Source organism: Acromyrmex echinatior, chromosome 19, assembly GCF_024713525.1.
Source record: "Acromyrmex echinatior isolate Ae372 chromosome 19, ASM2471352v2, whole genome shotgun sequence".
Lineage (NCBI taxonomy): Eukaryota > Metazoa > Arthropoda > Insecta > Hymenoptera > Formicidae > Acromyrmex > Acromyrmex echinatior.
In genome coordinates, this window is record NC_141870.1 from 4,741,493 (window position 1) to 4,766,282 (window position 24,790).

At 34.7% G+C, this 24,790-nt stretch overlaps 1 protein-coding gene across 2 annotated transcripts; it reads left to right on the plus strand.

The window, feature by feature from the left end:
• Positions 1-1,704: 1,704 nt before the first annotated feature.
• ILP-2 (insulin-like peptide 2) lies at positions 1,705-23,758 on the plus strand. 2 transcript variants are annotated; one of them, XM_011058813.2, is made up of 5 exons: positions 1,705-2,197; positions 2,470-2,864; positions 16,327-16,546; positions 18,644-18,703; positions 19,271-23,758. In XM_011058813.2, the coding sequence occupies exons 2-5, from the start codon at positions 2,862-2,864 to the stop codon at positions 19,474-19,476; spliced, it is 489 nt and encodes a 162-aa protein (XP_011057115.1). In that variant the 5' UTR covers positions 1,705-2,197; positions 2,470-2,861; the 3' UTR covers positions 19,477-23,758. The 2 variants fall into 2 exon arrangements, with proteins under 2 accessions (XP_011057115.1, XP_011057117.1); XM_011058815.2 differs by lacking the exons at positions 1,705-2,197; positions 2,470-2,864 and adding an exon at positions 8,058-9,082.
• Positions 23,759-24,790: the final 1,032 nt, after the last annotated feature.

Genomic DNA, 24,790 nt, shown 5'->3' on the forward strand with positions numbered 1-24,790 from the left:
CAGGATGTCCAGCAAAGATCATTTTAAGACGAAAATCCTAACATTGGAATATCAAGGCTATAATAGTTTTTGAATTATAAAGCATTTAAAGTTAACGAATCATACCGTCTAAAGTTTGCTCGTTTAGATGTGATTAGCATTAATTTTGCATGGCATTGACTGCGTTCAGCATAGAGAAAGTAACTTTGCAACTATTGTAAAATTCGTCAATATGATTGGTTCTTGCTTTTGGTTCCTTATAGATCTAAACGTATAAACCAATTATATTGAAAAATTTTACAACAGTTGCAAAACTGCTTTCTTTTGAATACACCTATTTACCTATCACATTTGAACGCGCGAACTTTAGGCGATATTGTTCGTTAATTTTAAATGCTTATAATTCAAAAACTACTATTATAGCCTCGACATTCTAGTTATTAGGATTTAAAATCATCTTAGAAATCTATCCTTAAACGTTATTACAATTTTTACCGGACACCTTGTATATATAAAACTTAATAATAAGAAATAATTGCATTTTCTTCGTGTTTGAATTTCTATAAAATAAAATTATAATCTCCTTAAGATATATGTATATTAATTTCAAAAATAATATCTAACTTTTTTCTCTAAATTTATTCATTCTATTATCTATTAAAAATTTTACAAAATTTTTTAAGACATTAAAGTTTAAGTATTTTAATTGGGACATTTTTTGCTAAAAGGTCACCGACGAAAGGAAAATTGTAAAAGTATATCCACAGAACTTCAGCTGAAATTAAATAGCAAAACAAATTTTTATTAATTTCATACGCAGATTTAAAAAAATTTCTATTTCACTTCTGCGTAATTAAATTAAAATAAAAACTGCGGATAAAACAAATCCAGATAGCAAGAAGTAGATATTATTGTTATCATTTTGACATCAAAATATTATTATAAATCATTTTAATCAAAAATGATGATAAATAACGTTAGTTTGTTCGAAAACACATGATCGAGTTTTCCTCGGCCAAATTGTCGCTTCTAAATGCTATCACATTAAAGAGAACATTGGCTGACGTTTCAGACATGATGGGTCTACGTACGTCATCGAGGGAGTCCAAATAATCTCTTGATCTACATTAGAAACAACTAAATTAGATTCCATATTGCTTACAAAATCTGGACTCCGATGAATGGAAACTGGACATGAAGGTTAACGTGTTAATCGTCCTCGAGACGACCGCTTGCCGGACCGACCGACTTTGCGGCGCGACGCGACGCCCAGGAGGACTGAAGATACTCATTGACCCATTATGGCTCACAGGATTCTGTTCTAATCGAAAACAGTGTCCTTGGTAAGTCACGCCGGCTCAGCCCGAGTGACTGTAAAAATGATGCCGGTGCTCTATTTAAAATTTTCATTTCGGTCGCCGACGAGCGCTATTTTGGGGTAAGAGAGGTTTCCGATCTAGCGGTTCCGGTGACACGAAAAATTATTATTTTAAATTTATTTTTTAAATTTATGGATTATAGATGCTTGAGAAATATACCATTCTCGCGAAAGTCTAAGACTCTGATGAAATTTGAAAGATATGTCACTAGACATCAAAATATGTCGTGTCTTAAGTATGAAGTGCCAAAGAACGCAGTCAAATATGTGAACTTTAAAAAATATAAAAACACAAAATTATAATATGCATAAAATTTTATATACTACTAATGAAATAAGAAAAGAACACTACACAGTATTCTGAAATAACAGAACACAGAATTAGTCATCAACATAATTTTGATTGGGAAAATGTAAAGATATTAGACGAGGAAAAAGTACTTAATGAAAGACTGATTTCAGAAGCGATCCATATAAAGCAACAGAAACAGAGTTTACAAAATGATACATATTCTTTAGAACCACTATATATGAATTTGTTTATGGAATTGTGTGTTGATTTTACTTTCTTTTATTTTTATTTTTATTTCAATAACTTACATGATTTTATTATTTTGACTCTTATTTTATCTCTGACTGTCGACACCACAAGATCTTTACGTCGAGTCGCGAGAAAACTCGCTTACGTGTAAATTGATATAATTAAAATTCAGATGATTTTAATAATTCTCTAAGTTTTCGTTTTCGTGTTTCTTTTGAATGACTACACAAATCTGACAATCTGACGAGCGATGTGATGCCACTTAGTGACGCAATGTATATTCTTCGGTTTTACTTTATGTAAGTTTTTATATTATTATTATATAAATTAATATTTTTGATAATCATTGTGCTATTCATTACACAGCTAATTTGGATAAAGAAGAACGAATTAAATTGTCGGGAAGCAACTTAGGATTTGCGTCAATTTATATTTTCTATTGATAAGGACCCAAATTGAAGGGTCGAAACATTTATTTTTTTTTCGTTTTGTTACATTCATACGGAAATAAAGAATTTTCTGTGCATCCGAACAGCTGTAGACTCTGACGGGCTTTTTTTACATTTTTCAGATAAATTCTTTCGAGTCTCATTTTATATATTTGTATAAGAAAAGAAGTCACATGTCACTTAATTCGATGTCGCCGCACGGTTTCCGGTAAAAACAAGTGAGCCCTTTCGGAGGTCTCGACACCGTGAATCGAACCGAAATCGGCTGGCGCGAGGGTGCAAAATGAGGGTGTAGGGGGCAGTTCACGGTTGACCGCACGCCCTTCCGTATGCAGGCGGCATTAGCCGTGTGCCACGCGATTAAGGGAAGCTGACAAGTAAGCCGGTGTTTAATGAACACGTCTCCGCTGCTCAAGATTATCATTGAGCTGAGTGTTTATAAAGGAGGCGGCCACCTTTTCGGCCACCATAAGACGCACACGCATCATCGAGTAACAATCACCGGCACGGGCGAATGGTGAGTACCACGTCGACCTTTAAACTTTTTTGCACCGTACCGAAAAAGAATGAATTTAGCATGTAAGGAACACACGCTCACGCATGCACGCACACGTCGACCTTTAATCAATTCCAAATATACGATTATAGTTTGCGATTATAGGATCGTGAATCTAAGGCTTGTGTAGTTCGCTTTGAATTAAATCTCTGTATTATCGAAATATATTCTCTTCTTGTTATTGAATTTAATTTAATTTAACTCTCGAGGTTTCAATATCTTTATCTTTTAAATATGGAAACGTTATTGTAATAAAATTTGATGATATGCGATCAATCGTCTGACTTATTGTTTTATTATAAATTACCAATTAATATATAAAGCTCTTCTATAATTTTTGGAATTTGTACAGTAAACTGTTGTCCTTGTATGAAAAGACGATTTTTTTGCAGTATTGCTCATTAATTATGTTTGAATTTCCTACATAAATATTTTAGTAATTCAACAATATTATTTTCAGATCTATATGTAATTAAATTTTTAGATACTTTAGCAAAATTATTCTCTCCGTCTACTGTCGATTCCAGCAATTACAATAATTTAATTTGGTCATTCAACCGCGCTAATTAAAGCCGTCTTTGTAAAAATAATCACAGATTTCAATGCGAATAATATGATTTTTGATAAAGATGCATTTATTCTCGATTTTTACTTATTAACGTCGTTGTTCGCGTTTACGGTTCATTTTTATTACATAACACGTTTCATAGTTTACGCTTCGATGTGTCTCTCACATGGATAAACTCTCATCATCTGTAGTAAATATTACAGTACTTCGCAAACTTTTTCCAATATTTATGATACAAGCTACTCGCTCAGGCAGTAAATATTATGCATCGTATCATACGAGTTCTTGCAAACGAATATTAAAAGCAGAGAATAAGTACGAAGCTAATGTCACAGGTAAAAGCTACGTTGGCCTTTATCGATCACGATCGTTGACCGCGTCATATAAGGCGTCTCGGTATTTTTTCTCCATTCCTTGTCGTAATCGCGATTAATCAAGCATGTGAAATAAGATATTTTTCCTAAAGCTCCCCAAATAGCGAGATGACGTTTTAATGACATTTTGTTGACATTAAAAGCGTCATTAAGACTTTATTAAGACGTTATTTGACGTCATCTTGCTATTTCTAATGGGTCTAATGTCATATATTTTAAGAAAATTTCTAAATATAAACTTGGACTGTTATATTCTTACAATTGCATCCACGTCAAAACCACATTATACATACATAAACTCGGGCGTATAATAGTTCGAGTTTATATTTAGAAATTTTTCTTAAAAACCTGGACTATTATACGCCCGAGTTTATAATGCGGTTTTGACGTGGATGCAATTGTAAGAATAACAATGAAATAAACCTGGCAGACGATTAAATAGACTTATCCCGCAAAACACAAATTATACCCAAAGAACAAATAAAAATGAATAAAAAATCAAAATGATTTTATTTTTATTCTTAACGTCAATAAACAATTAAATTTTATAATCAAAAATATAATCTTTTTGACTTTCGTGATGTCAAATAAAGTCATTTTAATCTTCTCTTGACTTGGCGTGTTTCTTGGGTAATTAATAGTAGCATCCATACTATAATTTTTCATTGAATAATATAAGTGTAACATAACACATGTTGTACATAACAGTTACATTTTCGAATTGTAAATAGCAAATTGTAATATTGATATAATGTTACCAGTTTGTGTTCTGTGGAACTTTAGGAATTTTCAAAAATTGTAATGCGTCTTTTTTCGTCGATCTTATCACAAAAGAGAGACGTATTATTATTTCATCTCCAATAGTTGTACTGAAATCAATATCAAGCTCTCAAGGATGAATTAATAATGAAACTGAATTAAAATAGATATACGTTTTATCAAGTTTTAACAAGTCATTAGAAGTACGATTTTAATCGAATATTTTGTAAAGATATTAGTTATAGGGTGAATGAAATAGCTTGAAGGTATGTTAGATAAGTGAGGGTGAAAAAGTGAAAGAGGTATATGGACTCCACTGCGTCGTGGAAAAAACTCGACTGTCGTGGATAAACCGGGGTAACGAATGAACAACGTCACGCAAGCCGCGCACTATACCTGAAGATTCTTCGTATTACCACAATGCCTTACGATTAACTTATCGCTAGATCACGTCCATACACATCTGAATTCATTTCTCGGAAAAAGGTTCGCGAAATGCTTTTTAACTTCTCGATCTAACAAACACGACTTTCCTCAATTCTTTTGCCAGCATGTTGCGTCACATATTAATCGGCACAGTTGATTTAAAGTCTTCTAAATCTTTTCCAATATTTCTTTGTAATATTATTAATTACGATTTATTTGAGACTGCAATTAATTAATGATAATATGTTTTATTATTATTCTTGAATATGTGATAATATATTATTTACATATTTATATTTTGGAAATTAAATGTAAAACTTATTGAATCCAGAAATTTTTGTCAAGTAATAATTATTCAAATTATTACATTGAAAGATATTATTTAAATATACAATTTATAAAATGTTTTATTTAAAATTACATTAACAAAAGAAAATTAATGTAATAAAATCTATATTTTTTTATATCTGTTTCTCCTTATTAAATGTTTCTAAAATTGAAAAATATTTTTGGAATATCAAAATCGTGATTAAACATTTCAGAAATATTAAAATATATGTATATAACATTTTGCAATAAATATTATTGAAAAAGGCGGGCCATGACTCCCGTGGATCCGCCAGTGACTAGTTTTTTGAAAACTAAATGCAAAAAAAATAAAAGAATATAACAAGATTAGATTTTTTTTACGTAATGTCTATAAATTATGGAACACAAGTTCATCGAGTGTATGAGAGATCGTGTTATTGTTTTAGAGATTTGCAAGATTTTTACTGCTGCGCCAGAAAATCGCTGGTTTCTGATCACGTGCCCAGTAATGGGTCCCATTAGGGCTAGCAGATGAAAGTAGGACAGCAAGTACTTTCCGCTCACGAGGACAATTGCCCGCGTATAGTGTATACAGCTCTGCCGACTCAATTGCAGGACTTGTGATCGTTTAAGAGGAGGGCAAAGCATCTGTCCGGAAATCGTTATCAGTAGTAGAGCCTTCTAAAATCACTATATACTAAAAGTATTAAAGTATTTCACGTTTTAAAAGATCTCAATCGTTTTTGCACTCACGTATTTATTTTATTTTTATTCGTTTTAATCCTATAATTGTAGAAACAATGATTGCTTTCCTTTTAGAAGATACAGTCGACACGAATGTTATTCTATTTTTGTTATTCATCGAATGCTAAGAGATATAACGATGTGTTGACTGTCCTCTGAAAAGAAAGCAGCCTTATACTACCTATCATCTTTGTTATTATAGTCATGAAAAATAAACAAAATCTGTTTATCGCGAATTGAACTTTAGAGATGTGTACGAATAAATTTTCCTCCTCACTTCGCAAGTAGGTTTCGTTTCAACGGAGTTATTCTTACCTCGGCATTAAGCATTCCGTGATTATTAGGCCCAGCTCCTTCAATGTAAGATTAAAACCCATAGCACAAAAACGTAAAACAATAAGACGTAAACAGTAAGCGAATCGGCTAATCACAGCAAAAAATGTAATTATTATTATATTACATTATCTGCTGTGATTAGCCGATTCGCTTACATCTTGTTGCCTTACATTGTTCTCTGTATTTTTAGCTTAACTTTAATCTCGATGCAATTTATCTTCTTTTAATTCTTTTAAGAAATTAAAAAAAGAATTAAAAAAAGATAAACAGTAAGTTAAACAAAGATTAAAATTAATCTTACATTGATGGGACCGGATTTTAACGATTACGCAAAAGGTGCGAACGTTTACGCGCGCAGAACTTACGTGATCTCGCGAAAATAATTGCGGAAAATGCAAGCATAATCTCTATCCGCTATGTGACGAACGGCGACGATCGCTATCATACCCGGGAAGAGCGCACCGAGAGAGTTCGTACGACCTGGCTGTGTACACGTCCGCAGACAACTGTTCAGACCGAAATTGGCCGTCTGCGACGACTGGAAGAATGTCGAGACGAAAAAAAAAAAGCGAAAAAATTCCTCCGGCTAGCCGTCGTATCTCGCATGTCTCCGCACGACCTCCCGAGGTCATTCAATTTGGTGGCGATCTTAGTTCGCAGACCTCGTCGTCGCGACTTACGACCCGCAAGAGACACCGGCGAACAGGGCAGCAGAAATTAATTTGTATGCACGGCATGCGAGTGCAATCGTTTCGAATGAGTCTGTCAAACCGGCGCTTAACGTGGACATTCTCTCTTCAGTGTCGCGAATATGTCTTTCTATCTCGCACTACAGTTTCCGAATTTTGCAAATCTGATAAAATCAGACAGATTGTGGCCCATTCGAGACTTGATGGACTTTAATCGATCGATTTATATGAAATAGAGTTAAAATTCCAATTTGATATGTTAATAATTTCGCAATAATTCGATATCTTTATGAAAAAATAAAACGAAGATATTAATATCGACGAATCGCTTATTTCTTAATCGGCAAAGTGCAAAAACAGATATAATTATATAAAAAATGTTAAAATTAAAATTAAAATTGAAATGCAGTTAGAAAGATATAATTTTCTTATTTTTATCTAAATAAAAAAAAACTTTTTTAATAAATTGCATGAAAGAAAGGTAAATTTGTAATCTCTTTTGTATGATAGTAATGAACTTAATATTACCCTTTTATCAAGTAAAGAGATTATTGAGAAAAAGATATATATATATATAAAATTATATTAAATAGGATTTTCCTATGAAAGTTATTCGTTTATTTAATTTAATTCTCTTGCTAATATTTATATGCATCAATAAAAAAGAATTATCAGTTATATATTAAATAATAATTAAAATTAATTAAGATCAACTAATAATCAATCTTAAACTGTAGCTTGCGTGAACAGGTTACAAATTCAATCTCTAAGCACCCACGTCAACCAATTACTAGTTGAACGATGGTGCGAGACGATTTGCACTCGATCTTCGGTGGAGTGCACAGACAAGACACGTCGCTTTCCTTGAGACCGATTGCTTCCCTCACTCGTCGCCCTCCCTCCTTGATCTGTTTGCTTTCTTCGCTATCCCCCGACCATACTTAAATAAGGGGCAGCAAGCACGGGAGAGAAAGAAAGAGAGAGAGTACGAGCCACCTTACGCTAGTTCGCTAGGGACCTTCTGTCGAGACGGAGAACCGAACCTCTCCGGGGACAAGTCTTCGTGACAATTGTGATCAATCAGGCTGGCATTGTTAGAAACGTGACCACACATTACCAGTCGGAAGAGCTTGAGACGCTCGTCGGCGACCGAGCGGTCGAGACGTGCCTCGTCGATCTTCTCATAGAGAGGAGTGTCGGATTTGCGCTCGCGATCATTGCCTATTACTATACCCGCCGACTCTCTCCATAAGTTTATAAAAAGCTAACGACTCGATAAAAAAACCGTTCGGTCCGAGGCAAAACAAGATCATTATTTAAGTCACCACAAAATCGAGTTATACAGGATCAAGTAAATTCAAGGATCTCAAGCGAGCGATTATATTGGAGACACTTTCGTCGAAGAAAAAGAGTCCCAAGGGGACAAGTATACATGACTGTGATCCACGCAATCTAAGCAACAAGCTAAGAATATTAAACCGCTTACTTCGTGCTGTTTTACGTGCACGAATTTATAAGATCCTGGTGTCCTGGAGAACCAAAGAATCCAGACTGCAAGTCGATCCTCTGATCGCTGTTTTAGCGAGGGATCAATCAAGGACGGGTTCCCTACGTTCGATCAAACGATCGCTTTCGGGACAGGTGAAGAAGAACAAGGGGAAACTAGCGCGAGGTACTCGTCCGGCATCAATGCATCCCAGACAGCGGGAAGGGTTGATCTTGCCCGGAAGTCAACGTTGCCTCGAGACGGTGGCCCGATATCGTCTACGAAGTTATATCATGATCGTTTCCCCATGAGAGATCGTTTCACCACCCTCGCCATCGTCGTAGCGATCATCATTGTGATCAAGTCCCACCTGCTGTGTCCGCGACTACGTTCGGCGTCGTCGTTCGAGAAAAAGTGCCAGACTGTGATACTACCCCGTGTGATAGAGAAATCGTCTTGTGATCCCGCGTTTTACCTCAACGTACTCAGTAAGTTACATCTTACCCGCCCTCCTACCTTCGTTCTTATCGGACTCGTGCCCTCTGCTGCGTAGAAACTAATTATAATACGAGGAAGAATATAATTCTTCCGTATAAGCTCAAGATTGATCCGTTCGATTCGATCGGTACTTAATTTTCCGGTTATTAACATCAGATAAAACGTGGAAAACGGATTTTGAACGGTTCCTGATAATTGACAATTTATTTGCTGTTTGGACCGATTTGAAACCAGACCCGTGAGATACAACATTCTTTTTCCTTTTGTAGATATATTTTGTCTAAAAGGAAAGAAAAAGTTTTATCCGCTTACAAAAAAATATTACTTTGCGATTAATTTCAGTAAATATCCAATACTTACAGCTAAATTTATCGCACTAAATATGCAATATCAGGTATTTTATTTTAATTCGATATCGGCTTGACATTTATTTTAAAAAAGTCAACTTTGTGCTCTTACAGAGTGATAGCTGTATAAGCTGACAGACACTTTAGCTTAATATAATTTGACCTACCGTTATCTTCCAAGATTCGTTCCAGCTACTTTAAATTATCGCTTCAAATCAGAATCGTTGCGAGGAAGAGAAAAAAAAGAAGAAGAAGAAGAAGGAGAGAGAGAAAAAGAGAGAGAAGAGAGAGGAGAGAGAGAGAGAGAGAGAGAGAGAGAGAGAGAGAGAGTCGATTATCTTGAATCTCGAATTATTCGGGGACAACGGGCTGACACTAATTCTAGTCACGCATGGCCGCCTCAAGTGCTATGCGAGTCTTCCTCAAATTGACATATATGAGCGCAGCACGTTTGGTACTCGTGCACCGTGCAATTGTATTATTAGAGAGTGCATCTGCCTCTTGAAGTCTCATTTGTCCAAGCCATTTCTTCAAATTATATGTTGACCCGATGACGCAGCCAATTAACGATCACGCACAAAGTGATGAGCGAGAATCATTAAATTTAAAACCGTCTCTTGCAACTTCGATACGTTTAATCATTATCCTCTTCTCAATGCTGCCGATTTTTAATCGCAAATTCACGCGTCGGGGATACCGTGCGGAAAATACAATTAACTCTCTTTACAACTTCATGTTACTCGCATTTCTTATCGCTCATAATTTATAACGTCTAAGTTCGCGATTCCATTACTCAATATATTCTGCCTAATTGCATGAGATTCCCTGTACAAAGAATGAAGTGTAATTGATTGAATTACTAAGAAATATCCGAACGATACTCTCATTTCGAAATCTGAGAAAATCTTCCGTTTTATGATAAGAAGGAGCGACAATATTTATCACTCAAAAACTTGTTCTCTCATGACATTTTTGTATGTTTATATAAATACACTTTGCAAAAAATCATTATCGTATGCGACACGTGCGGATCAATGTTTACGACGTGCTAAGAATACGATGTAATTCTCTCATTCAAGAAATCGTATACATTAGACAAACTCGAATGAACTCTGAATTAAATTAAAATTTGTATTTATCTCTAATGATTCATACACAACAATACTAAATTCTCTCGGTTGTATTTCAAGAAATCCGATGGAGATGAATTTCCTCTATATGACATACATTAAGAAATTGATAATTCAGCTTTGAAGATTAAGAAACAAATAAAATAAAGTAAATAAGGTAATCAAAGATTTTCGTTGACATTCGATTTATATATTTATCGCAATCGTTTGTACACACTTAAAAAATTAAAAATAAAACAGATGCTAAATTTATATGTAACTCTAAACTAAAAGAATTATTCTTGTTTACGGTATTTAAATATACGATGTTTTTGTTCATATTTCTATACTGAAGAAAAATATTCTAAATTTTATTAAATATAAAAATATATTTATTTGATACAAAAACTATTAATTTAATTTAATTATTATTTCTTTTTATCGAATAAATATTTATTTATTGTAAACAAATATTTAGTTGGCGCTATTCAAATAAAAATATTTATTAAAATTTAGAATATTTTTCTCAGCAAAGTCTTAAATCTTTAATCCGCACAGCAACGATGCGAACGGTGCGAATCCAAATGCAATTGAGGCGAATTAGAATCCCTTTCTTTCCTCGTGATCTTATAGGCTGTCCAGGTAGTAAGCTACGTCATTTTGTTGTCATTTTGTCGTCATTTTGTCGTCATTTTCACGTCAACTTGCTACCAGGGTGTGTTCCAAAATTCACTGCCAGTTGAAAATGTATAGTATACGTAACTGTAACGTAAACTGCAGATTTTCATCGCTGGCAGTGAATTTTGGAACACAGCCTTAGTCGTTTCTCTCACACCTGTTTATTCGTTTATCAGAAAAAAAAAATGGAAAAATTTTCTAGCTCTCTGGTGTACGCGATCGCGCTCTAATCGGGAAAGTCGATCACCCCTGGCTGGTTCGCACTCGATCGGACGTAAGTGCGCTCCCTCGAGCGCGTATAAGTACGGCCCGTTTAGTATCTTTCCGAGTGTTATATACACGTGTTTATTACTCGTGTCTGCCGGCAGTACTTCGCAGATAATACCAAGAGAAAAGACGAGGACAAAAATAGAAACGCTCTGGACATATAAGAGAGAGTAGACATGAGAGAAAGGAACGAGAGTGAAAGAGAATAGCCCGTGAGTGATGGAGAAGCGGAGAAAGGGAGGGCGATCAAGACGACGCTCCGGAACGAGTCCTCTTTTCAATTTACGGGACTTTTCGCTATCGTGAAATGCGTCTTTTCTCTTGAGAGCGCCGGGAGGATCTGTGTAGTTCGGTATTGTTTACAATCGTTGGAGGCGCCAGACGAGAAGCCAATGAACGGCATACGCGTACGTTATCGACACGGTAATTGTTGTTCGGTCTCATTTTATGCAAATTTGAAATACGATACAGTATATCTCAGGCAACACAAAATATGATGCAGTGCGTATTCAAAGAAATCAATATATACTCTCTAAATCTTTCAGAGTGAATATCACTCGAAAGAGTAAAATCTCATTCCTAAAGACTGAAAATTGAGTCAGTCCTTTTCCAGACTGGATCAATTTTCACTCTTTCTAAAGTGAGATTCTATTTCTAAAAATTTAAAGAGTATTCATTTCATAAGGATCAATATTGTAATAATTTTTAATGAGGATAAGCTAAACGTATCTCGAATGCATTTTGAAAATTTCCTCACTGAAAATTTCATTCCTAGAAAAAATGATTTTGCTAAAAGATCTGAAATTTTTCTGGAGATGCTCTCTAAAATTTTTAGAGTGAATTTTCCTCTGAAGAGTGAAATTTTCCTCTTAAAGATTGAAAATTGAGCTACTCTCTTTCAAGTTTCACTCTTTAGAGTGAGATTTCACTCCAAAGAATTTAGAAAGTACAGATCTGAAAATAATTTTGTTGAATTATTAAAATAACTATGTTAGAAACTAAAAAATGATGAACAATGTTGCAAAACATTTTGATAATTAGTTTGAGTGTTTAACATAATTATTTTGACGGTCCAATAAAATTATTTTCATATCCAGCAAAATCGTTCTTTCTGTATGCGAGAGAACCAACTCTCCATCAGACGAATTATTTAATTTATATCTCTTGCGCAAAATATAATCGCAAAATTCGATCAACACATAATTTTAAATTTAATTCGTTTCATTCTAATTGATTGAATTCTAATTGAATTTTAATGCGTAATCCAATACAGGCTTTAAGCCCATGTCACAGTATGCATTGGAGATTAAGGATGTGAATTAAAGATTAAAATTTAGTCAGTAAAAACAAAACGAATTAAAATTAAAATTATCTGACTGGTCGAACTTTAATCTCTAATTCGCAATCTCCTATCATTCGATATTGGCTTTACGGATTATGGAACAAGACTGAGATATTAGGGAGTTTTTGCAATACCGTTCATCCAGATATGGTAAATACTAAGGTCAGGTTATCTTCTTTTTAACAACTAATTAAGAAAAGGATAACATGTCTTCAGCGTTTGCTAAATCCGGATTCATGTTATTGCAAACTACCTATTTTATCGTGCTAATCGAATATGTTGATTTTCGCCGATAAATTACATTGATATACCTCTTTTTTAAATTTTGTTTTGTCGACGGCGTGCGATCGCGCTTATCATTTTCGCGGTGAGATACCGCGAGTCTCAGCCGTCTGCATTCGCGCTCAAAAACACTTATTTACCTCGTCTGGTTCTATTTTTTGTCGGTCATCAGATACACAATCTTTTTTCACGACGAACGAAAAGAAGAATCAATCTTGGATATTTAAAAAAAATTGCGAATTTCCTTACAAACTGTCAATCTTGCGACTCAGTAAATATTATAATAAAAAAATAATAAGAGAGTCTCTAATATTGAGAGATTGACTAGTTGATTTTAACTCTCCAACCCTCACCTCGAAATTTTCGATCATATTTTACACTCTGGATCGTTGAGGAAAACAGCATACATTTTTTATGGTTCCGAATTATATCAAAATCTGATAAATCTGGAAAAATTTGGTACATTTGCAAAATCTTTAACAATAAATTTTTATTATAATAAAAATTGAACTGTATTTTATTTATTTTTTGCATATTGAAATCTAAATAAGAATTTTGAAAAAATGTGATACCGATTGTACTTTAAAAGGCACAAAAATGATGCTGGAGGGTTAAAAGATGCGAAAAGAGCTTTGTAATAATGAATGATCTAATCAATCTGTTGAATGTATAGAAGATGAAGCAACACTTCTTAAGAATTACAAGTTGCACACGCGTGTTTTCATCGTCGTGTTACTACTAATCGCGCGAAAAAGATAAATAGAGTTAGATAACTTCGACATCAACACGCACCGCTTCCTTCGGTTATTGCTTAGTGTTGAACGCTAATTCCCATCAGCACGAAGCGCCGGAAATAGAAGTTGTCTGCCCTATATTCGCGTAACTTGTTTTGAAGGAGGCAAGTCAATGTGTGTCTGCTACGACAACTCGGGTACGCGTTTACCTAATGATATTGCATACGCCAATCGATCGTGAATAAGTTTTATCAACCTAGAAACGACAAAATAATGCATATTGAACGAAAATTTAAATTAGACCGTGTCAATTGACGTATACACAGTGTGGCAATTAAAAATAATATTGATGACGAAAATCAATATTCTACTAGAATTAGTAGAAACGTTTATAATCGATTTCTTTTATAGTTAAACTGTCGAGACTAATAGCTACCGAGTAAGCCATTGGAAATGAAAGACCTTTCGTAAAGCTTCATAGAGAACTTCGAGAACGTAATGACAGAATTCATTTCAATATAAAATATATCTTACTGGAATCTTAATTCTCAAAGTTGAATTATCAAGATACTGAATATCGTAGAAAATAATAATTTTATATAATAATTTTAAATACATTTTATTTATTTTAAATTTAACGAAAAGTAGTCTTATGAGTTTACTTTCCAGATTGTTTTCTGCACCGTAATTATTTCTATTTTATAATTATTCTCTCTCTCTCTCTCTCTCTCTCTATATATATATATATATATATATATATATACATATCTACAGAATTAATTTTTTAAACCTACATTGATAATATTCCAAATATTTTGAGATCGCGTAAAATTATTGTTTTGTGAAATTATACGGTGTTATACCGTAGTCTCGCATACATTCACATATCAAGGCCGCTGGCCTTATTTCCATTTTCGTTGATAACGCGACTAATCGAATGCGACGTAGCCTGCAAAACAAGTCAACATTGTTCTAATCCTATCACAGACAGCGGTCGCTGGTGGAACTTGGAGGAGATACAGCAGAAATACCGGTGACCTATCCCAAGCAAACTAGGATAATACCCTAGAAGCCATATCTCTGTGTATGTATGTGTGTATGTGTGTTTGTGTGTGTATGTGTATGTATGAGCTTTTACACATGAAAAGTTTACCTCATTAAAATACCCCCACACGCAATTATCTTTTTGTTCCAAAATAGCGCTATCTCATGAATGTAATCGAAATTCCCATGTACGCAATATTCCTAGAATGTTATATGAATATTATTTGTTCTTTTTAATATTCATCATATTCAAAGAATATTGTCTCGTAGGGTCACTTCAACGAGATGGATTCGGACATCTCTGAAATTAAGAGATTAAAAGGCACGAAACGATCATTGCGTCTCGTGTCCCTAAAGTAATAAAGGGAGGGAAAGGGCCTAGTACGTATTAGTCCGATCGAAGAATAGATCGCAATAATGCTGTCGTAAACGTGTGATGAACAAAGGTTGCTCTTATGGACAAAGCGCGAGAGGCGGCTTCTCTTTCTCTTATTCTGTCGGTGACTCCCGTTGCGACGCGACGCGTCGATTACACGACATCCGCGGACGAAAGTACGCGTCCTCTCTCTCTCTCTCTTTCTCTCTCTCTCTCTCTCTCTCTCTCTCGCCATCGCAAGATTTATAATTAAGTGAAAGATATCTAAAAATAGAGGCACCCTGCACAACCGATGGAATGCCGCGCGCCGTCGTGGTTATATACATACAAGCATTCAATTAATCCCGATAAACCGGACGCAACGCCGAGTTTCCCAAGGCGAGGTCTGATGTCGAATCACATGATGTGTTTCTACGCTTTAATGATATACCGTCGCCTAAACAAACAACTAAAAAAATATGTTCGAACGAATATCAACATCGGAAAAACTTTGTCCGAATTTTGGATATGCCGGTATAAAGAGACGTTATTTTAGTAAACAGTTTGTCTGACCTGTTGTCCCAGATAACTTCATTTTTATTCGTTTATTCAAAGGCTGTGTGATGACACCGATAGATGAGATCGCTGCCCCGTAATTTCTACCCACTTTTAATAAACGTACTTCCTAAATTCTTTGAAGTGGAATCTCACTCTAAAGAGTGAAAATTGAGCCAGTTTTGAAAAAGATTTTCAATTCTTTAAGAGTGAGACTTCACTCTTCATAATGACACTTAAAAGTTTTAGGGAATATACTTATGTAGTTCCTTTTTTTTATCTCGTTTCTTTCCTTTTTCTAAAATTGTCTTCGACGCAAATCTTGAGCGAAGCTAATTACAATAAATATTAACGTCTGCCAGGTCGATCAATTTGATGTACTTCTATCCGCTTACAGAAATTCAGAGTTTAATTTTCATAGCAACTTTGTGATCTAATTGCAGAGTAAAGCGGATGAAGATTAGTGAGACGATGAATTTAATTTCCTGAATGTAATTAAACGAGAATCGTATCACTTTCAGATGTCCGCGAATCGATTAAACGTGCTGGTGACCCTGCTGCTCGCCGTCGCGCTTCTTGTGACGGAATCAGGAAACGCACAGGTAGATGGTTATCCCCAATTCAGCTCGAAGCGATCTGCCGTGAGTGCGCCGCAGAAGTATTGCGGCAAGAAGCTTTCGAATGCTCTACAAATAATCTGTGATGGCGTGTACAACTCCATGTTTAAGAAGAGTGGTCAAGGTGAGTTTGAGCTAATCGATAAAGGAAACGCTCTTATCACTCGCTTCCGATATCAAGTCATAGATAAATGTAGTAGTAATAGATCATTACTGAATGCAACAATTTGTGCTTATTTCCCTTTCTTCGCGTGATAACGTTAAGCAATTATGTTTTTAAATGTGTGGACACAAGAGACGCATCGTATTTCATTCTTGATATAATCATAGCTCAAAGCGACTGTTTAACTAGCGGTTATTCGCTGATTATTTCAGCCTTAATAGGCGTCTTTCACCGTTAATTTTTAAATTGTACACGTCTACAAGAAATAAATAATAGGATAATAATAGGATTAAGTCTTAAACATTGTCGTAAATAATTTAATAAAATAATTTTATATCTGAATAATTATAAGTAAAGTTTAGACCGATAAAAATATTTCATTTATATTTCACTTATATCTTATTTGATTTATATTTGTATTTATATAATTAAATATTTTAATTAAGCATTTTTTAATTGGTTATTTGTCGGCATAGTTTTACTCTATCATTAAAATTTATAGAAAAGGAAATACCGACTTTTTTAAGATACACATGAAAATATCCATTATTGATGCTTTCCTTTTAATTTTTTGATTTCCTGAGCAAGCGATCTGCAAGAGGAAAATCACGCGTCCGGAATATGTCATTGACGCTCTTGCGCGCGTGCAAGCATATAATTCAGGAAGTTAATAATAGGAAGTTAAGGAATAATATTAAGGAAGATTTCTCGATGGCAGACGCCTCGTGACAAAATTTGCATTTGTAATGCGGCGACATGGTCATTAATATTAATGCCGTTCGCATTCCTTCTTTCTCGATTAATGTCACCCGCGATGGTGCGACAAATATTTTATAATAAAGACACTGATACTTATCCAGCATAAATGCGAAATTACTAGATATTCGTAAATTTGGATATCGTGGGATATTTGGTGAAAAATATCCATAAACAGACACGTTAATTTGACGTTTCGAACTATCCATTACTCTTAACGTTAAACCTGCATATCTAAAGTGACTCGTTTCGAAGTATGAATAAGGCTTAATTTGCACTAGACGTATAATTAAACGGCTCAATATAAGAATGAGGTCAGCCTATAATTCGTATAGCTCACTTTAGATACAACCTCACGTTTAAAGCGAACATTATAGACTACGCTGGCCACCGATTATAAGGGAACTTTTATCGGTCGGACCCTTCAATTTTAACGGCTTCTCAAGCATGGTCTTTTACAAAAGGCGATTAAGCACGCGATCAATCTGTGCCCGCAATTAACCAAGTAATCGCCACTTTGTCGCCAATGAATAATGCATGTAAGCTGGTATTACGTATTCCCGAGTGGGATCATAAGCCGACGCACTCTCCATAATCGTCGAATGACTTAAATACACCGACAATCGGGGACATTACATTTTTTAGTGACGGCTCTTTACTCGTGGTTTTTTTTTATGAAAACAAAAATTTACAATGGAAATTTACGTAAACTTTTTCGGACACGTAACATAATTTATCACCGAGCTTAATCAATGAAATAGATTCGTATAATCTAACACTGGGATCTAGATGTGCCTGTCCAATTTATTGATGATCGTGGAAAGCAAATTCTCGTTATTTATTTATTCCGAATAATGTGGCATATGCGACACGCATTGTAAATACGGCTCCTCATTTTCTTTTTTAAAACACGTGAAATTTGTCAAACAAAACGTAGGCAAGCATGATGGCACAAATGAAATTATTCTAATTTGATTTTACAAGTACAATTATAATCAATGGCTCTTGCGCTAATTACCGTAGTCGATATTGTTAAAAGTAATGTTTTATTATATAATTTCACACTCAATAATGTAATTCTTATTAACATCTTTTGTTATTTACATTTATATTGTTGAATGCGAAATTATATCATGTTACTTTTAATTAGTGTCAATTGACGATACGTATATAATCTGTTTAAAACTTTAAAATTTTGTTTCCTCTTGTATAAATTACGCTTAAAGGTTCTCTCCATTACTTTCGATCACTAAAAAAGTTTTGAGATTTTCAAACAATGTTTTACTTTGATTTCTTTCACAGCGCGAGAAGAAGCGAATGTCGATAGCAGAGATAGCAACTTCGACTACGTTCGCACCCAAGGTATGACTTTAGAGAGAAAAAGTTTTTGCAATCAAAAGCTTTTTCGAAAATTTCAAACTTTTCTAAATTTTTCCACACGCAAAATAAGAGGCATATTGTAAAAAGTGCAGTTCTTAAAATGTTTACGTTTAAAAAACATCTTTGCAAAGCAATCATTTAATAATAAAAGATATTTCAATTTTAAACGTCTTAAGGCCGGTTGTTCCATCTTTAGATAAACTATGAGATAATTTTTAGTTATTGGATAAACAAAAGAGTAAAAGAGAAACATAAGATAGTAAGAGAGTAAAACAGTGAGCTGAAGTTTACCAAAAGATGGAACAATCCAGCCTAAATATTTAAAAAACGGAGACAAGAATAAAACATTTTAATATCTTAAAATTAAACACTTCTTTTTTTTAGTGCACATACTTAATGTACAGAATAAACGAGAATGAGATATAAAACGAGAGCGCTTATTCCATTAAATATCAGATTTTTGATGTCAGATTTTTATTGACGTGCAATTGAAGTTTATTATCATTTATTAAAGTTACGATATCTATTACAAATTCGTTTTTGTTTCAGAAATGGAAATGGCCGATTATCCAATCGCCTATGAATTTCCCCCATTCTTGCCGCGAGCGAGGGCACGGGGGATGTTAGATGGACGTTTTGCTGGCAGACGTTACCGAAGGCAGGGTCGAGGTATCCACGAGGAATGTTGCATCAACCCGTGTACGATAAATGAATTGACCAGCTACTGCGGCGGCAGAGGAAGCGCTTCGGAGTAACTGGTAACCCTTCGACTTCCGCTTTACTGCTCGATCACCATGCAAACCGAATAATCCCAGAGATACACGCCTCACGCGCATATACCCATACACGTACACACACATAGAGGGACATACACACATTCCACATTACGTACGGTACACGTTGGAAAGTTCACCGGTAAATCGCATCATCGCTCACGTTGGAGACTGACTCGTGATAATTGTGTATACATTTACATATTACATTTTGTATCTGCGATGGAACTGACTTTTTAACGCATGATCGTGCGCGGGATTGTACAATATACTCTTCTCCTTGATTTCTTGTGAACGAGGGGGCACTAGAGGGAAGGCATAAAGATCGAAGAGATCGAAGATATGTTAATTTTACAAGGTGACATCATCAGTAATTCTGCTTCTTTTAAATTAACGACATTTGCCCGACAGTGGGATGCAGATTTTTGCGATTGAGAATGCTTGTTAAGCTTTATTTGTGATAACAGATTATATATAGACCGTTTGAAAGATGAAAAATCTGTTTGATCTAATTTAATTCTCTCTAGCTTTTAAATCTCAAATACTTGTTCTAAATTTAGATGGTTCTTCCTTCACCTGCTCTGCCTTGTCTATGAAAAGACACAAGTCTTTCCTTTACAAATGTAATTTAGTGAAACGGAAATCAGTTTTATAGACAAACTATATTCACAATTGAGAACGTTTAAAAATTATTAATGATCTCTATAAAAGACGTCACTTAAATTAAATTTATTCTCTTTTAAATTATATACGATGTTTACGACATTTTTTTGGAGAAACAATATCAGCGCCTCCATATTTGCCTGATTAACAAAAGTTAAATGGGACAAAAAGAATAAAAACGGACATTAGAAAGAGAAAATAGAACCAATCACGATCTGTTCGCGCGTATCTAACGTGTAATTATAGCGATCATCATATGATCCACGTAAAATGGAAAACATGCATGTTACGTGACTTCATGCTTGCCTTGTTCGAAATCGATTGTAGATTTGAATTCAAAAGCTATTTTTCTCTTTTTTTAATCAGGCAGCGTCAAGTGATATCGCCACGCGATTTTTCAATTCATATAAATGTATTGAAATATTCGCACTTTTTTATTTTTACCTCGTGACTTGCGAGAGTTTCTGCGTATCTATTATCCACTTTCTGTTACATTAGCGAATATCCCGCTCGCGATTTAGGATGCGTTCCGTTTTCACACGCATACACTGTAAGCATCAGATCATCCTTGTTATCTGTCAAATATTAAACAAGAACAAATGATGCTTACGAGCGCTGTAAGCGCGAAACGGAACGTACCCTTAGAAACGTCGGAAAATCTTTTCGCGATTATCGGAGGGATACAGTCTCACTCGCATGGTGATTTTTGGCGACGAAGCATAGAAGGAATAGCTCGAATAGTTTAGTTTCTTGTAACTTTAGTTAATTAACTGTAACTTCTTTTTTTTTTAATATCAAATTCGAGATTCGTTTAACAAATCGGAAGCGAGAACGCATGCAAGTCGTTGCTCGGAGACGCGACGTCACTGTTTGTCGTTGAGCGAATGCTGAATTTAATATAGGACATTACTGTAGCTTGCGTTATTTTTAATCTGCCAGAGGCTGTGACGATTTCAAGGGGCATCTACGACTGTACTGCATATGGTGATATTATTCTTATTCGTAGAACCTGTATTCCCAATTATCCTTCGAGGAAAGGACCAGGATGCGTAAAACGATTGGAAAGTTCATGTTATGCATCTTGCTGTATCGCTCGTATCGGAATGCAGCAAAATCAATATCAGTACAGCTATGTAGAGAAATCTAACTTACGTCCATTTCTACCAAACGTAGATTAACTTTAATCTCGCGTTTACTTACTTTTTATTTTTTTTCTAATTCTTTTCTAGAAATTAGAAAAAGAGTAAATCGAGATAAATATACAGCAAGGAACTTGCAGCAGCATTACTGTAACATTATTGTAAATGTTATTACATTTCTGGAAAGATCTGCTGTATGGAAGTTTATCTACATTTATAGAACTTATACTCGTTTCTACCAATGTAGTTTAATTTTAATCTTGGTTTAATTAATTCTTCATTTTTTGCTAGTTTTAAGAATTAAAAAGGATGAAGAGTAAGTTGAAAAAACCAAGATTAAGGTTGATTTATATATATTGGTAGAAACGGGCATTACACGTTAATTTAATGCAAAGATAATCATATTTATTTTGAAAACAGCTTCAGAAATTGTATTTAAAAGAAGCTAATCCTATATTTTATTCTTACATTGAATTTTTTTTTATTAAATTCAATTGTCAATTGGAGAATTATTGCATTCGCTTACGACGATACACGACAAAGGTGAGCTCATTTAGAAGCATGAAATGATTTTAAGAAAACACGCTTTCGTGTTTGCACTATCGTTTAAATGAAACTTTGATAAGTCGGGAAGATCATGAGTCCTACCTCGAAAGGTATTTACGTTTTCAATAATACAAGCGTATGTAGTAAAGAATAATTTTAATAAGAGAGGGTGTGAATACGTATACGGTATAATACAATGAATACAAGCTGAAATCTGATTTATTTAATGGCTGAACTTACAGTCTGAACGCATGAAAGAAAAAAAAAGAAATGAACGAAATGAATAAGCGTATTGTCGAAGGAGAAAAAAAAACTAAGATTCCAGACGCGTCGTGAACCAAACATGAAGAAAAACGTGGTGTACTCGCCACTGCTGTCATTCACTCGAGAAGTTTTTACATTAATACCGATTCGTTTCTACCGAGTGTTAACTTTCCGTTACGTATTGAGTGATCTCTAAATCGCATGCCATTTACCTCGTCACGCATATCTAGCGTAAGAGCACGTTTCATTCCGAAGTATATTATACTGTTATGCTTTATCACCGAACTTGTTTTAGCGCTTATTCCGATTAACTGAATCTCCTTCCTCTGTCCGTATCGTAGGTAGGTCTAGAAACTTGCGAAGGAATAGCAGATAAACTAATCCGGAGTAAGTTGACGCCGAGTCCATCTCGTCGCGATTTGTGAGGAAAGTTCGGTGACATGGCAAATTCGAAAAAGCGAGTGCACACTTCGTTATCATTATAAAAAGTAATACATAATTATACGTTAACTTTGTTTTATTTATATAATTAATATTTTTCGTAAGTTCTCTCTATGAAGGTATTTCGAAAATTGTTTTATCTTTTATCGCTGTTTTAAGCGCTTGATTCTTTAATCTCAACGGAAATTATGAGTGTATGTAGTAATATATTATGTAATTCATGTATATATATATATATATATATATATAAATCTTTTTTGAATTTACAATTTGCCGAATTTTCTCTGTCCCAATCATAATGTCCACCTCCGCGCGCGCTCTTCGTCTATTCGTCGCCAGATCTCTCATTGAATAACCCGACAAGGTGATTATAATCGCCAAGGTCGTAAGTTATTGATTAGATGCCAATTATCGTAATCATTTATTATTGATCATCATCGAGATTATTACCGTTCCATTTATACCGCATTAACGCCTTCACGATCATTTTTATCATTTCTCATCACCCCCCCCCGTATCATCATCATAACGAGATGTGATTTTATACATCGTTAACGTTGCTGCCGAGCTTGCTTGAGCGCATTTCGATCGCGCTTCCCGCGTTCTACTTTCGCACTTATTTTCCCATTCCTTCCGCCTTTTCGTTTAGTTCCGGTAATCTCCCTCGCGCGATGACTGTAATACAGCGGAGACGAGTGAGAGTCGAGAAACGATGAAGACAGCGAAAGCAGATTGTATAACGTTAGCGGATAAAATCTCCGACAGCGCACGTTAAGGTATAATCAACTATATCGATCAACCAATATATCACAAGACAGATATGTACGTACAAAGAATCAAACAGATGGTAGATAGCTTTGAATCTACCGAGACTGGATGGAGAGGGAATATTCGGATAGCGTGATTGATGCGAAACGAGATATGCGAAGTATAAACGAATATCCGTTTTCGATATTCCCCGTATTGTTTGTCGATAAACTGTTTATTCGACTTCATCGTGTCCCGGCACATGTCGCTCGGTCTTTCGGTGCGAAGAGAGAAAAACGCGGTAGCCCCTTTTGCTGCGGCTGCGAACGAGAGACAACTTAGACGCTCCGGCGAGAGGAGCGGCGATATATACTACTACTTTGTAGGGCACAGGCGATGTGATTTGTATATTGAGATGTACTTCAACTTAAACGATAAAAAATGAAAATCGTTCCCAAGAAGAATCTGTTCTCTATTCTCCACCATGACCACCCACACTTCGTTCCAATTTCCGTAGCATTCGGCAGTACGAGGACGATTAATCTCAATGATCTCAATTCTACTTGGCGTTACACTTTTATACGCACGGAATGTGCACGTCCTATTAATAATATCACTATTAATTTCCTCTGACAGATGATTCACACGATTACTTGCTTAATGTTACTAATGGTGCGTATATTGATCGCACCCGTCTAACGCAACCTTCGTGCCGACTGATATAACGTTCACGAGGACTTTACATCCGCGAATGTCCGCGAACATTAATCTCTCAGTTTATCTCTAAAATATAAAGAATGCTATATATTGTTGTAAGCTCTAGAAACTGTTTAAAGAGAAAGACAATCGATAATTATTGCTAACATTGCTGCATAAGATACCGTTTCCATGATCGATAGCGTTTCGATAAGCGTTTTCTTCAAATAAAAAATGATTAATAAAAATTTGACCGCTTTAAAAATCGTCTATCTCTTTCATGTTTGTTCGCTGCTTGGATCAGATAATTTCTATTGTTAGAAGGTTAAAGAATAAGATAGCGTTGTGATAGATGAATTGTGTGAAATATTGTAACTTGCGTGACAAAATGGTACACGTGTCTATTTCTCTAGTCATATTTAATATTGCCAATCAATCACTCAGTATCGCCATCAGGCGTTAAAGAAATTTCTCCCATTTTCTTTATCATCCCATTGTCATCTATCTATCTGTTTTCACACATACAGAAAGAATATAATTTGAAAGAATATAATTTATTACAATATATTAATCAATTTTATGGAATAGATAGCATCTTGTGAATTTTGTCTCTGAAAGTACTTAAAGGATAGCCAGCCTTTATCATGTTTAAAAAATATTTTTAATCAATTCTTATCATACTTTTGCGCATTTTGATTTGTAAATTTTTTTTAGAACTTGACAGTCTTGAAAAAAATCTAGATGGACGATTTCATAACGAAATAATTTCATAAAACGTATTAATTTATCAAATTTCTCTG